The sequence below is a fragment of the Suricata suricatta genome, chromosome 6 (genome assembly GCF_006229205.1).
Source record: "Suricata suricatta isolate VVHF042 chromosome 6, meerkat_22Aug2017_6uvM2_HiC, whole genome shotgun sequence".
Lineage (NCBI taxonomy): Eukaryota > Metazoa > Chordata > Mammalia > Carnivora > Herpestidae > Suricata > Suricata suricatta.
Genome location: NC_043705.1, coordinates 121,773,694 through 121,787,522, shown reverse-complemented (window position 1 = coordinate 121,787,522; position 13,829 = coordinate 121,773,694). Strand labels below are relative to the sequence as shown.

General features: G+C 45.0%; 1 protein-coding gene across 8 annotated transcripts in view; it reads left to right on the top strand.

The window, feature by feature from the left end:
• The window catches only part of RAI14 (retinoic acid induced 14), a 151,838-nt gene that overhangs the window by 91,956 nt on the left and 46,053 nt on the right, over positions 1-13,829 (top strand). For 6 of the 8 annotated variants that reach the window (XM_029941025.1, XM_029941022.1, XM_029941026.1 and 3 more), the window contains one exon: positions 4,884-5,014. In XM_029941025.1, coding sequence (XP_029796885.1) covers positions 4,884-5,014 — 131 coding nt within the window. Of the gene's footprint in view, positions 1-4,621; positions 4,764-4,883; positions 5,015-13,829 lie in introns of those variants that run through there. The other 2 variants (XM_029941027.1, XM_029941019.1) reach the window with 1 other exon arrangement.

Here is a 13,829-nt window from a genome sequence, read left to right as displayed (position 1 = left end):
GAGATTCCCCAGGAAAAATACATCTTCTATATCACCACCCAGGACACACATACATTAAGCAAAAGTTTCATAAAACATTTAACTTTATTAAATATGATGCATCTGATGTTTGCTATTTATTTTTTTCTAATTCATTGTTTTAAATGTCGGATTCACCTGCTCATAGGTGGAAAATCCCCTTCTGAGGGGATAGGGAGCCCAGTTTCGGGCAGAGCTAAGCTGCCCTACAGAGGAAATGCCATTTAGAAGTGGGTATTTCCATGGGAATTGGTGAGGGGATGGATATTGTTTGCGTGGTGGTGGTCTCCAGAAGTCTTCCCCAATTCCAGAGTCTGACTGAATTACTTTGGGATGTTACGGCAAACTTCACGCTTCACCTATCACATGTTCTACTTCTTACACAAAACACTGCGGGCACCAAATGGTTTTCTTTATGCCCACAACCAAATCTCCAACTCTTCTGGCACCAACTAGGTGTCCGGTGATGCAGTTCAGTTTTGACACTAATGGTCTGGAGGTAGCCTCAGATCCCACAGTGAAGGACTCCATCCCACAAGACTGCTCCCATTCAGATGCCATCTTCAAGTCCTGGGCCAATGGCACATCTGACCAATTAGCTATAAAGTCGGAATCCAAGGGTGGAGGTTCCCACAGCCTGCTCATCAGGTTTGGTAATTTGCAAGAATGGCTCATAGAACTCAGAAAGGCATGTTTCTTACTATTATCGGTTTACTATGAAAGATTACAAATCAGGAACAGCCAAATGGAAGAAATGCACAGGGCAAGGTCGGGGACGTGTGTGCGGGTACGTAGGGGAAAAGCTTCTACTCTCTCCAGCATCGTCCTCTAGCATCTCCATGTGTTCATCAACCTGGAAGCTTCCTGAACCCTATGGGATCAGGGTGGTTTAGGGCTTTTTATGGAGGTCCCATCATGTAGGCATGGTGGATTAAATCATTGGCCATTGGTGACTGACTCAGTCTCTAAACCCTCTCCCCTCCCTGGAGGTGGGGGTGGGGCTGAAATTTCTAACCTGGAGGGCTACTTCTATGGTTATTTACATGGTTGATTCCCCTGGCAACCGGCCCCTTTACTGAAGCTACCTACTAGGGGCATGGGGGTGGGGGTTGGGGGTCATGTCATTAACATAAACTCATGTAGGGGAGCTTATTATGAAGAACAAAAGACAGTCTTCACCCCTGTCTCTCAGGAAATTAATGGATTTTAGAAGCTCTAGTCTAAGAATCAGGGACAAGGACCAAGTCTATAATTCTTATGATTCAGTATCACAACCTATTTATCTGACCAACACTACGTTGGACAGTATATTGGTCAAGGTAATTTTTTAAGATTCCTTTTGGTACTTGGTTTCAATTTAGTACCACTCAGCAGGGGGATAGAGGCGGGTGAGAAGAATTTGCTCCTAAATTCCCAAGAGCAGTGACATTAAAAGTATTTATTAAACATCTGTTTTATTTCATTTTGCAGATGGCCATGGAATCTTTGGTATGGAATGTAGTGCTGGGTAGAATGGTTTTGTAGGAGAAAATACAGGTGTAGGAGAGGAAAGTGATGGCACCTTGAAGGCCAAACTTTCTGGAAGAAACATGATATGGGCCATTGTGCATATCAGAACTACCCACAGTATACCCAGCTGGCTGGCCCAGGGCTAGAGAGCTCTGTCACATTAGCATCCCCTCCTTATGAGGGCTGGCCAGCAGTCTGGGTAATGTATTTTCAGAATCTGGATTCTTGGCTTAGAGAGAAGACCTCTTACCTCCACTTTTAGCATAACTTGAGTGAGAATTTTAAGAGTAAACTCTCACTTTCTCTCCTCATTTCCCAACCAATGATCTACTTTCTCCCCCAGGTGTGCCTCTGTCTTCCCCATGTATTCTGAACTGGTCTCTTGGCTCAGACTCTAAAGCCAGTATATAGCGCCCATCCGTTTCCTTCCTGCTGCTATGAATCCCGTCTGCAGCATATAGGTTGAATGGGGGTAGAGATTATTCATTAAATCTTTGTGTGTGTGTAGCCTTGTTCTCTTTGCCTTATCTGTTCTAACAGAAAAGTAACTTCTGGCCTGCACTGAAGAAAAACTAGATAAAAGGGAAGAATTTTAGACCTCAATGTGCCATTGACCTTGTTCTTCAGAATGCGGGGAGAGGGGATCTTTCTTGCTGTGTCCTATAGAAATTGAACTCCCTAAATATCTACATGTAACTAATTTTAGGGAACCCCTATGACTAGATTTTTCTCTACCCAAGAGTTGAGTGCCTTAGCAGCACTGAAAAGGAAAATCCTTTCATGTGGCTTTTCTTAAGTACTTTCGATCATATCCTCTGAGGTTTAATATCCTTTTGATCTTTATCCAGTTTTAATTCGGTCAGTTTAAATTAGGGAAGGATTTAAAGACAACACTAATGGTGTAACTTTGGAATCATGTAGAATCATTCATCCTGAAAGTACTTTATACATTTTTTGTTTTGTTTTGGCTTGTAAAATGCTGTTGGGGGAAATAAACTTGAGTCTGCTTCTTGGTGTTTGCTATATTTTGTTCTTAAGTAATGCTTCCTATTCTGCCACCAAATGCTTGTGCTTAGGGTAGTATATTTACTGTGTATTGTGTTCTTCTGCAGTAGGAAACCTGATTTGTCTTTGAACATAAACCTAATGCTAGCTTTGTGAGTGTATTGATAATTGTAGAAGCGTGGATGACATTGGCTTCGGCACATGCTTACCTTGTTAAAAATATTTACAGGGCCATCATGTAGAGCTACACCATTCTATATGACAGCCCCTAGCTACTGGCACTTGAAGTCTAAAATTAAAATTAAGAAGTCAGCTCCTCAGTCACACAAGCCACATTTCCAGTGCTCAGTAGCCAGATGTGCCTAATATATTAACCTTTTGGGCCAGATTAACTTTTTGGGCCAGAGGGTGGGGGTGAGGGGCCGTCCTATGCATTGTATGTTTAGCAGCAATACCCCTGGCCCCACCTACTGGATACCACTAGCATCTCATCCCAAGAATCAAAAATATCTGCAGAGATCGCATTGCCAAATGTCCCCTGAGGAACAAAATCATCCCTGATTGAGGATAACTTGACTAGTTTGTCCAGTGAAGATATAAACCACTTCTATTTTAAAAAGACAATACTGTCCTAGAATAGTCTCTAGCAGAGTTTGGCTGGGGGGGGGGGCATTTTATAGATTATGTATTTTGAGCTTTAGAGGAGGAATCACAATGGTCATGTGGCCCAATCTTGAACAATTGAGGCACTGAGAGGTTTTAAGTGACTTGAGGTCTAAAGCATGGAGGTGTCAATCTAGAGTTCTGGAATTCTTGGTCATGCAGCCTAGTGGACAGACTTCTGATTTTTGTTTAAACCTAGCTCCTCATTCCTGTGTTCTTATACTCAGTAGTGGCCATGGGACAGGATAGAGTCCTGAGAAATGGGAGTGACCCAGTCCGGAGACTCTCAGAGAAGTAAATTTCTTACCTCAACCCTGTACATGTCTATTTTACCCCTCCGTGGCCTTTGGCTTTCTCTCAGGCCCTGCTTCTACGCTGGGTGGAGGGGTACCTAGGACATCTTGTAGATCTACCCTTGCTGTAGCAGAAGGTGGAGCCCTGTTGGGTTTCCTAGTTCCATCAGTGCAGAGAGGTTGGGAACGTGCTCCTTGGGCCTTGGAAGACTGTAGTCCTGGACAATGTTCTCTTGGTAACTTAAATTTTCAGTGTCTCCTCTGTCTCCCTCCATGCAGTCGTCCATGGCAAAGCCTGTAAAATGAAATGCCTGGAGATTCTTATCTTCAGAGGCCACAGGAAGCAGAGAAACTATAGAGCTGAATGTAGAAAGTTTGGGGGAGGGAGAAGGAATCTCTTCAAGGGTGTTGGTATCCCTAGCAGGAGGATTCCAGAAAGTAGGATTAGATGGGAGAGGTCTGGAGGGCAGGCAGCCTGACCCAGGACCTTTGATGTGCCCCCCAGGATCTTTTGTCCCTGCATTAATCTTGTATGCCTCATACACCTCTCTGACTCTTCTTCAGTCACTGATTTTATTCTCTCACTTCTCTGCTCCAAAATCTTCAATGGGTCACTGCTACCTTTTCACACATGAAACTTCTTGGTCTTATACTCAAGGCCCATTTGCTCTTCTATGGAGATCTTCCCGTTTCCTTTGTAAGAGTCAAAACCAGCTTTTATGCTCATAAAAGCTTTCCTGGTACTGTGGTTTGTAGAATTAATTCTGTTGAGGTTGGGGGTTAGCAGCGGGGGAGGCTTGGTTCAAAGCTGTTTGATGTCCAGTAGCTTGCTCAGGAGGAAGTTTTGTTTCTGATGAGACTTTATAGAGTCCGTAGCCTGGAAAACTACTTAAAATCATTATACAGCTCGAGTATCAGAGCCCAGTGAACAGGCCAGAAAAACCAGCAGTGAACGCAGATGAAGTTTTGTGCGTCAATAAACCATTGAGTAACCTTGAGCTGCTGGCCAGTTTGGTTGTCTACACTGCGGGCCCATTGAGCTGTGGACCAGGTCAAAGGCCAATATTCTGAGGAGCCAGCTGTCAGAGTTTAGCTAGAAACAAGCTAATGTGTAAACTGGCCTCGAGGTCTTTTTAAGCTGCTTCATTTTCCCAGCACCAGTGAAGAGAGGGGACTTCAGTTCAGAGTTTGTCGGCCAGCTGCTGTTTCACTGAACTGTTGATGTTTTCTTTTGGGAAACCCGTCTTCCTGAGTGTCTCCACGGTGAAGGGGAAGGTATCCGATCTGGGGGCAGATTCTGATTTTAGTGACAGCAGGACTGGGGTGGGTCCCACTGATCAGTATGGCTGAAGCCACTGTTGTTCACTAGTTCTGCGTCTCCTCTTTGCTCCACAGACCAACGAGTGGAACAAGAATGATGACCGACTGCTACAGGCCGTGGAGAACGGAGATGCGGAGAAGGTGGCCTCCCTGCTGGGCAAGAAGGGAGCCAGTGCCACCAAGCAGGACAGCGAGGGCAAGACCGCGTAAGCTATAAAGATTGGTTTCTAACCTTAGCAGTAATGGATTCTCAGAGTGTTTTCTGGAAGCCTGAGGATCCACAGGGGAGCTTTGCAAGTGTGTGTAAGGGAACTTTGTGAAACTCCCCTGCTTCTCCTACCCCTCGTGTTAAAATGTGGAAGAGCCTATTTTAACTTGGTTCCTATTTCCCAAAGTGTCAAGTTACACATTGGGCTTTACCTTGGATGGCTACATTTGTTTTCAGGTACAACTGGAGATGACACGGGAGAAGAAATAGCACGAGGATTGCCACGCATTGATGGGTGGAAAAGGAGTTCTATCCTATATGAGAAGCGGCATAAGAGAGGGTGTTTTTGTCCCATAACCCTCAAATATTACTATTTACATGATGTTATTATTTCTTTTAAAACCCCTTCCTTAATGTAGATCAGTAATTACATGAATAGTGTGAATTTTGGATTATAATTTGCCATTTGTGGTCATCTTGCCTATCATAATTAAAATTACATATTTAATGGTTGTATGGGTGTGAGTGTGGGGATGTGTGTATTTATTTGTATCTATCCTTACTCTGGTCATATTGTAGAGAGATCAGTGACTTTATAGCTAAATAGACTTCTAATCTGGACTTCATCACTTATGGATTGTGTAGTCTTTTTTGTTTTTAAGTTTGATTTATTTATTTTGAGAGAATGAGAGAGAAAGAGTTGGGAAGGGGCAGAGATAGAGAGAATCTCAAGCAGGGTCTGTGCTCTGTGCATGGAGTCCGTTGTGGGGCTTGATCTCTTGAACCGAGATCATGACCTGAGCTGGAATCAAGAGTCAGATGCTTGGAGTGCCTGGGTGGCTCAGTCGCTTAAATATCCAAATTCAGCTCAGGTCATGATCTCATGGTCCACTTCTGGCTCTGTACTTACAGCTCAGAGCCTGGAGGCTGCTTCAGATTCAGTGTCTCCCTCTTTCTGCTCCTCCTCTGCTCACACTCTGTCTCTCTCTCAAAAATAAATATACATTAAAAACAATTTTTTAAAAAAAGATGCTTAACCTACTCAGCCACCCAGCTGCCCCAAATTGTGTCATCTTTTAATCTTAATTTATTCCATTTAAATTAGGATGACAGTATTTAACCGCTAGGATAGTTATGAATATAAAACTAGATGTCAGGTTGGGTTGAGTACTTCCAGAAGCAGGATCTGAGACAAGGATTTGAATGTAAGTAGTTTCGATAGCCAGCGATCCCAGGAGCACGCAGGAAAGGACTGAAACCTGCATGATGTGTTTGACAGGTTACTGCTGTAGCAGCTGGAACCCAACCCTGCTGAAGACCCCTGGGAGTCTCTTTAGACTCACAGCAGGGTTGGCCAACTGTGGCCCGCAGTCTGTCTTTGTAAATAAAGCTTTATTGGGATGCAGTCAAATCCAGTTATTTAGCATTGTCCATGGCTGCTTCTAAACGGCAGAGGCAGATTGGAGTAGTTAAGACAAAGTCTGTGGCTCCCAAATCCTAACATTAACTCTCTGGCCCCTTGCAGAACTACTTATCCTACCCAGGGGTAAGGAAACTGGGGTGTCTGTTCCCAGTCACTTGTCCCTCCAAGGTTGAGTGCTGGCCTTCAAGGCCATAAAGCTCGTGGGCAGAACAAGCCCAGGAGGTTATGAGAGGGGTTCTAGCTCTAGATACCGTATGTAAAGAGCTAGTGTAAGGATGCAGGTCTGAAACTGACTCCATGAAACAATAGAAGGGCACACATTGCTCAAGGCTTAGGGGACCACCCTTGTAACACCCAATCAGGAAAGGCCAGCTAACATCTTTAACATTTCTAAGGGCAGGCCTAAAGATGGAGGCTAAGACTAGTCACGCCCTATGTGAGGGTCCTGGGCCCACTCTGTGATTGGTCAATACTCTAAATGTTGTGATTGAGTCCCGCCAAAAGTAACAAATGCTCTAGGCAATGTGAATTGTTAAACCTGCTGTCAATAATATTGTATAATAATGGTTGGATCACTGTGCCTATGTCACAATTTCCTGTAACTCCCCCTTCCCAAACTCATAAAAGCCCTGCCCTGCCTTTGTTCGGGGCTCGCTCCACGTGGATCCAGTGTGTTGTTGAAGTCTGTGAGCCCGAGTTTAGGCTGGCTGGGCCTAAATTCGTAATAAAGCCCTTTGCTTTTGCATGCGTGATTCAGCCTCCCTGGGGGTCTCTGGTTTTGGGGGGCGATATTAAAATCTGGGCATAACACTAGCAGTGGCCCACAGTCCTTACTGATGAAGCCAGCTCCCTTTCCTTCTTATCCTGGATGAGCGGGTCTCAATCCTGGCAACTGCTGCCATTCCCACCCCACCTGTTTGAAAACACTCTGTGGAGAGGCCCAGGAATAAGAACAATGTCAGAAACATCTCTACAGTTTAAAAAAGAAAAACTTTGTTTTCTGAAAGAAAGGCTTGAATCCCTTACAACACAGCAAGCTCCCTGAAGACCCGGATCATGTGATTTTTGTTGTTGTGTTGGTCTTTCCCACAGTTGCAGGCATAGAAGATAGGCATTCAGTCGGTATTTGTGGACGTGACTTTTTCAGCATGAAGAAAACGCTCATTTTGTTAATGAGACCTCCTGGGTAAATTAATTAGGAGTGGATGGAGTTGGGGTTCAAGAAGAAAAGGGCCATCCTGGGGAACGTCACAACCTGACACTTCTCCCAACTTCCAATGCAGTTTAAGTAAATACTCAGCCTTTACTACCTAGAGAACCAGATGACCTAGAAAATCCCAAGAATGAAGTGGCAAAGGCAGCAGGCCATCTTGGCGGACATTCTCCAGAAGCCTCCATAACCCAAGGTCAATAACCAGAGGGTGGTTTGGTTATTCTTCAGACTTTCCGTTTCTTTCTGGCATATTTCCTTTAGGGAAAGAAGAAACTTTGTCTGAAAAATTTCCCCTTCTAAAACTAATCGAAGAGGGGTTAAAAAAGAAAGCACAAGCAATTGAATGGGCTTCATTTAGGAGCAAGCAAGAGAAGAGTGCTGTCTTGGGTCAGAAGAGAACAAAACAGAGCAAGGCACAGAGTCAGAGCTACAGCCTGTGTCTGTGGAGTCAGGCTTGGCTTCCCTCGCCCATCTGTTTGCTTTCCCTGGTGGAGGTAAGGACGTGGGAGGATCTTATTGCCCTAAAACCTCTTACCACGGGACAGTCTAATTGTTTCAAGATGTTTCCCCCTACTTGTAGATGTGCATTTAATTAACGTTATGTATGTTTGTCTTAGGGACAATGAGACTAACATCACTGCTGGGACGATAGTGTTTGAAGACATACCACCCAGGCGCGCGTGTGAACACACATAACACACACCCCCCCCCCCACAGTCTGCATACATGGCCCACTTTTCAGATACCTGACCTTTTTGGTTTTGAAAACAAAAACTCATGCAAGTGTCTTTAAATGAGTCTGTGGAGCTTAAATATAAAACCAGGGAGGTAGTCCCTGAATTCTGCAAATTAGGGCGGTAAGGGGGCTTCTCTGCTGGCTGGTTGCACGCCTTTCCTGTTTCCTCAGAGCAGGGGGATAGCCGTTCAGTTTTAGAAATTGAGTCCTGCTGTCCGGGCCGCGTTTTCCAGATCTCGCGTAGGACTGCCACATTAGTTTACCTAAAACTCCTGCGTATTTTATGTGTAATTGCAGCCTCCTTCCCAGCAGAATCACCCCGCATCTTTCCTAAAACCTGCTGGTATTTGACAGATAGATAAACGGAAAGGTATAGTTGCCGTGTTGCATATCCACTTTGCATTTCATCATGTAGATTTTTGATGACAACAAAACCTCTCTTCCTACCTGGCAAATGTAGCCAGGTGTTTGTTTAATTAATCTGCCAGTGGAGAGGTGCTCCCTTCCCTGCATCTGAAATGTTCCAGAGGCTGCCTAGGTGGCTCGGTCAGTTAAGCGTCTGAGTCTTTGGCTCAGGTCACAATCTCATGGTTTGTGAGTTCGAGCCCCGCCTCAGGCTCTGTGCTGACATGGCAGAGCCTGCTTGGGCTTCTCTCTCTCTTCCTCTCACTTGGTCCCTCTTGCACCTACTCTCTCTCTCTTTCTTTCAAAATAAATAAACTTAAAAATAATAATAATAATAAAACATTTAAAAATGTTCCAGACTCTTGTAAGCATACACAGAAAGAGGAGGAAATACTGCCTTTGTCTACAAAATGCAGAGCATCTAGCAGAGAATAATTAAGTGCTGAATTATAAAATACTAACCAGACGGGTTTCAAGATGGAGGGAGATGGTGAATCACTGGAGTAGCCAAGAAACGCTTCCTGCCTGAGGTGTGATGTAGGATGGCCTGGAAAAGTGAGTTGGGAGGAGGGTAGGGCTGGGGCTGGGGGTGAGGAGGACAGTACGGGTCTTGATCACAGCATGAATAGAAGAGAAAAGCAAGGACACCATAGTTATTGCTTCCTTCGCTTTGTCCAGAACTTATCCTGGTTTCAGTTCAGGACCCCACTTGACACTAGGTCTGTGGTTCTTAACCCGAATCCTGTTACAGTCACCTGGACCACTTTGAAAAATGCTGGTGTCACCCTCGGAGACATCTGTGTAGGTGGCGGGGGGCGTAGTGTGGGTAAGGGGGTTTATAAGGCACTCAGGTAATTCGAATGGCCAGCCAAACCGAGACTCCCGTGTTAGACAGTCTGCAGTGAGACCCCAGGTCCCTTGACCCATGACTTCCCAGCGGGCTTTACCCAGTGCTAGTAGGTTCCACGCCGGCTGAGGAAGGCCCAGGGGGCCCCGGTGGTTCCCCCTCTCCCACCCCCAGCATACACACATGTACATATATGTATCCATAATGCTGGTGCACAAAATAAAATGGCAACTTTGGGCTTAAAATGAGGTAACATAATACACAGTGGTTTTAAAGAGAAATACTGTTATACGTTAAAGCTGAACAGACCTTAGTGCAAAATTATGCTTTAGAAGGAAGACTTGGAGGTGCCTAGGTGGCTCAGTCGGTTAAGCATCTGACTCCTGATTTTGGCTCAGGTCATGATCTCACAGTTTGGTTTGTGAGATCAAGCCCCTAGTGGGGCTCTGTGTTGGGGAGCCTGCTTGGGATTTTCTCCCCCCCCCCCCCCGCCCCTCTGTCTCTCTCTCTCTCAAAACAAATAAAATAAACTTAGAAAAAAGAAGGAAGACTCAAACCACAGGAGTACAAATTGATGAGAATAGATTTGGAAATTAAGAGCTACATTGATGGGAGCACCTGGCTGGCTCAGAATGTGGAGCATGCAACTCTTGATCTCAGGGTCATGAGTTTAAGCCCCATGTTGAATATAGAGATTACTTAAAAAAATTTTTTTTAATTTTTAAAAAATCTTTATTTGAGAGAGAGAGGGAGGGAGGGAGGGTACATCCAAGTGGGGGAGGGGCAGAGAGAGAGGGAGACACAGAATCCAAAGCAGGCTCCAGTCTCTGAGCTGTCAGCACAGAGCCCGACATGGGACTCAAACTCATGAACTGCGAGTTCGTGACCTGAGTCGAAGTTGGATGCTCAACTGACTGAGCCACCCAGGTGCCCCAAAAATAAAATTAAAAAAAAAAAAAAGAAAAAAGCTACATCGATAAAATATTGGTGAGATCACAGGATTTTTCATTTTAAAACTGTTCAAAGCTAGGTTAAGAACTTCGAGAATGAAGGACTTCAGGCACTCAAATAGGTCATTGTTGGCTCAGGGTTGAAGCTGAGCTTTACCCTCCCCTCCAGATCTCTGCCCATGTCCTCCACTGGCCGCACCAACCCCCGAGGGCAGAGGTCAGGAGAGCCTGGGAAAAGCGTTTCTCTGTGACAGACAGCAGAGCAGGTGAGGAAGGACATGGATCTCGACACCTGCAGTGACCTCCACCCACTCTCACCCCACAAGCGAGGGCACAGGGAGCAGGAGGTTCTCACACTGATAGCAACCAGGCAGCTGAAGGGTTGAGGCATGTAAGGTCACTTAGCATGTGCCTGTCCTCTCCTGCTTTCTCACCTGGGGCCCCGAAATGCGTGCCTTCCAAAATTCCACCACCACCATCCATCCACCGAGTTTTGGTACCACTCCAGACCCAGTTTGCCGTATCTTCTCTGAAGCCTTTCCTAATTTCCAAAGTGGCTTACCTTGTTCTTGCTGTTGCTTCTCTTAAATGCCTGGAGGTGTGAAGGGTCTGATTACCATGTACTTCTTTTATTCCTGATATTGGACTATAGGAGTTAGAGCCCAATCTTCCCAATTAATAAGAAAGCAGTTGCTGTTAATCATATTAATATTGAATGCCCACCAGTGAGGTAGGGGCTTTTATATGTGTCATTCATTCAACCAGCAATTCATTCTCTCACCCATTTTATTTTATTTTTATTTTATTTTAATGTTTATTTTTTAGGGAGACCAAGTGTGGGGGGCGGAGGGGCAGAGAGGGAGGGAGGCACAGAATCTGAAGCTGACTCCAGGCTCTGAGTTGTCAGCACAGAGCCTAATGTGGGGCTCAAACCCGTGAACTGTGAGATCATGACCTGAGCCGAAGTCAGATGCTTAACCAACTGAGCCACCCAGGTGCCCCTCTTTAACCCATTTTAAAAACCATGTCAGTTTTCCGTAGGTTTTTCGTATGTGATGCTCCCTCACCCTGGAGTAATCTATGAGCAGAAACTATGGGTCAGAAAGTTTTGGGAATTAGTACAAATCACCCTAGTTCTTGGCTCTAGGTTCTAGAGTCTGGGGGCGGTCTATCATGATTACAAGAGACAAATCATTGTCCTAACGGAGATTTCATAATGCCCAAGTGCTATTTCCAGACCGTACTTATGAAGCCAAACAATCCTGAAGTAAGAGAGCCAATGCTCAGCTTAAATGTCATGGGGTTTCTTAGCTCTGAGCATGTGGTCTTTCATCTCATTGTTTCCTCACCCCTGTCCCCAGGAGAGCTCTGTCCCCGAAGCCACACCGCTGAGTCCATGAGCACATTGTAAGCACTTAGAGGACAGTGATCCTATTTTTACACTCCTTCTTTATGCCAAGCCCTTTTATTATATCTTTCTGAAACATTTAGCAAGAGAAGGCAACCAGCATTTCCATTTCTCAGACGTTCTGCCAAATCAGTTCCTATCGGAAGCGGCGATCAGAGTCCCTGCGTAGTTTCCTCCGAAATGGCTGAGTCTGACAGCCATAGCACTTCCTGCCCGTGGCGCTTTCTCTCTGGGCCCATTGAGTTGACCCCTGGGATAGAGTAGGATTCCATTTCCCAAGGCTTTTATAACTAAAAGCGTAGACGGTGCTGCCTTCCTAACCCTCAGGTTACTATCTCAAATGGGAATCCAGGTCTTGTAGGATTAAGGATTATCCCCCTTTAATATCTAGTGTGTGCTAAGCCTCATCTGATTATATGGACCAGAAGAGTAAACTGAGGCCAATGAATTTGAGTCCTTATTCTTTGGTTTGGTCTCAACTCTGCCATCCCCCAGTATGGCACAGCAGATTTCTTCCTACTGTGGAAACGTCCCAAAACTTGAATATGTATCAGAATCCCCTGGGAGGGGGTTATTAAAACACACTGCTGACTCTACCGTGGAGTCTGGACAGGATCCTAAGAACTCGTATTTCTGACGGGCTCCTGGCTGCTGCCACTGCCGCTGTCCTGGGGACTGGGCTTTGAGGATGGCTGTACGGTGTGATGCTGGGGAGCAAAAATGAAGTCTTTTGTTAGCGTAAGTTTTGAGAATTTACAATCTGAGAAAAACACGGCTATGCTGGTTTATGTGTGTGCTGTAGTTTAAGGCAACTCAAAAACTTCAGACTAAAACAGCAAATTCAAAGCTACAGTTTTGCATTATCAAAAGAATGATGTCTGTGTGCCAGGCAAATTGCGGTAGGAAAGTCCCAAGTTTCTGCCCTCATAGATAGTATAGTCACCTGGGCCAGACAGCACCCGCTTCTTCTTTTTTAAATTTTTTAAATGTTTTATTTATTTATTTATTTATTTTGAGAGAGAGAGAGAGAGAACAAACAAGTGGGGGAGGGGCAGAGAGAGAGGGAGACAGAATCAAAGCAGGCTCCAGGCTCTGAGCTGTCAGCATAGAGCCAGATGTGGGGCTTGAACTCATGAACCATGAGATCATGACCTGAGCCAAAGTCGGACACTTAACCAACTGAGCCACTCAGGCACCCCCAGCACCAACTTCTTTAATGTAATAGCAGGTGTGTTGAAGAGAAAGAAGAGGCCAGAGTAAATAAACTTGGAAAAGGAAAATCTTTCTGAGGAGACCCCTTCAGTGGAGTAGATTCCTGAATGGAATGAGTTGAGCCTTGCACTTTTCTGGAACTATCATCCTGGTGGAGGAAACAGCAAGGCAAAGGCCTTGAGGTAGGAGGATGCCTGATGTGCCCAGTGAACAGAGAGAGAGCTGCAGGTGATCTCAAAATGGGAATCAGACATACTCTAGTAAAGCCCAGGGGGCCATTAGAAGGACTTTGGATGAAAACCTAATTCTGAATACTTCATTTCCTTGGTTTATTTTAATATGGTTTAGTATTCTTCTTTCCCCCTCCAGAAATAGGCTTTACCAAAAGAATACAATTAAAGGATAGGCAATTTTAGGTATTTGGAAGATGCTGAAGCTCTCAAGGGATTATGGACAGCTGGTTATATTCATGAAGTATTTCTGAATCTCACTGGCCATAGTGACCCCTCTCTGGGAAATGAAGGGGTTTAGAAGGAAAGGATACAGATTTATTAGGGACAAAGTGCTCCTAGAGTCAGGGCAGAGCATTCAAGCCTTGCTCTTTTACACATTTCCTAAC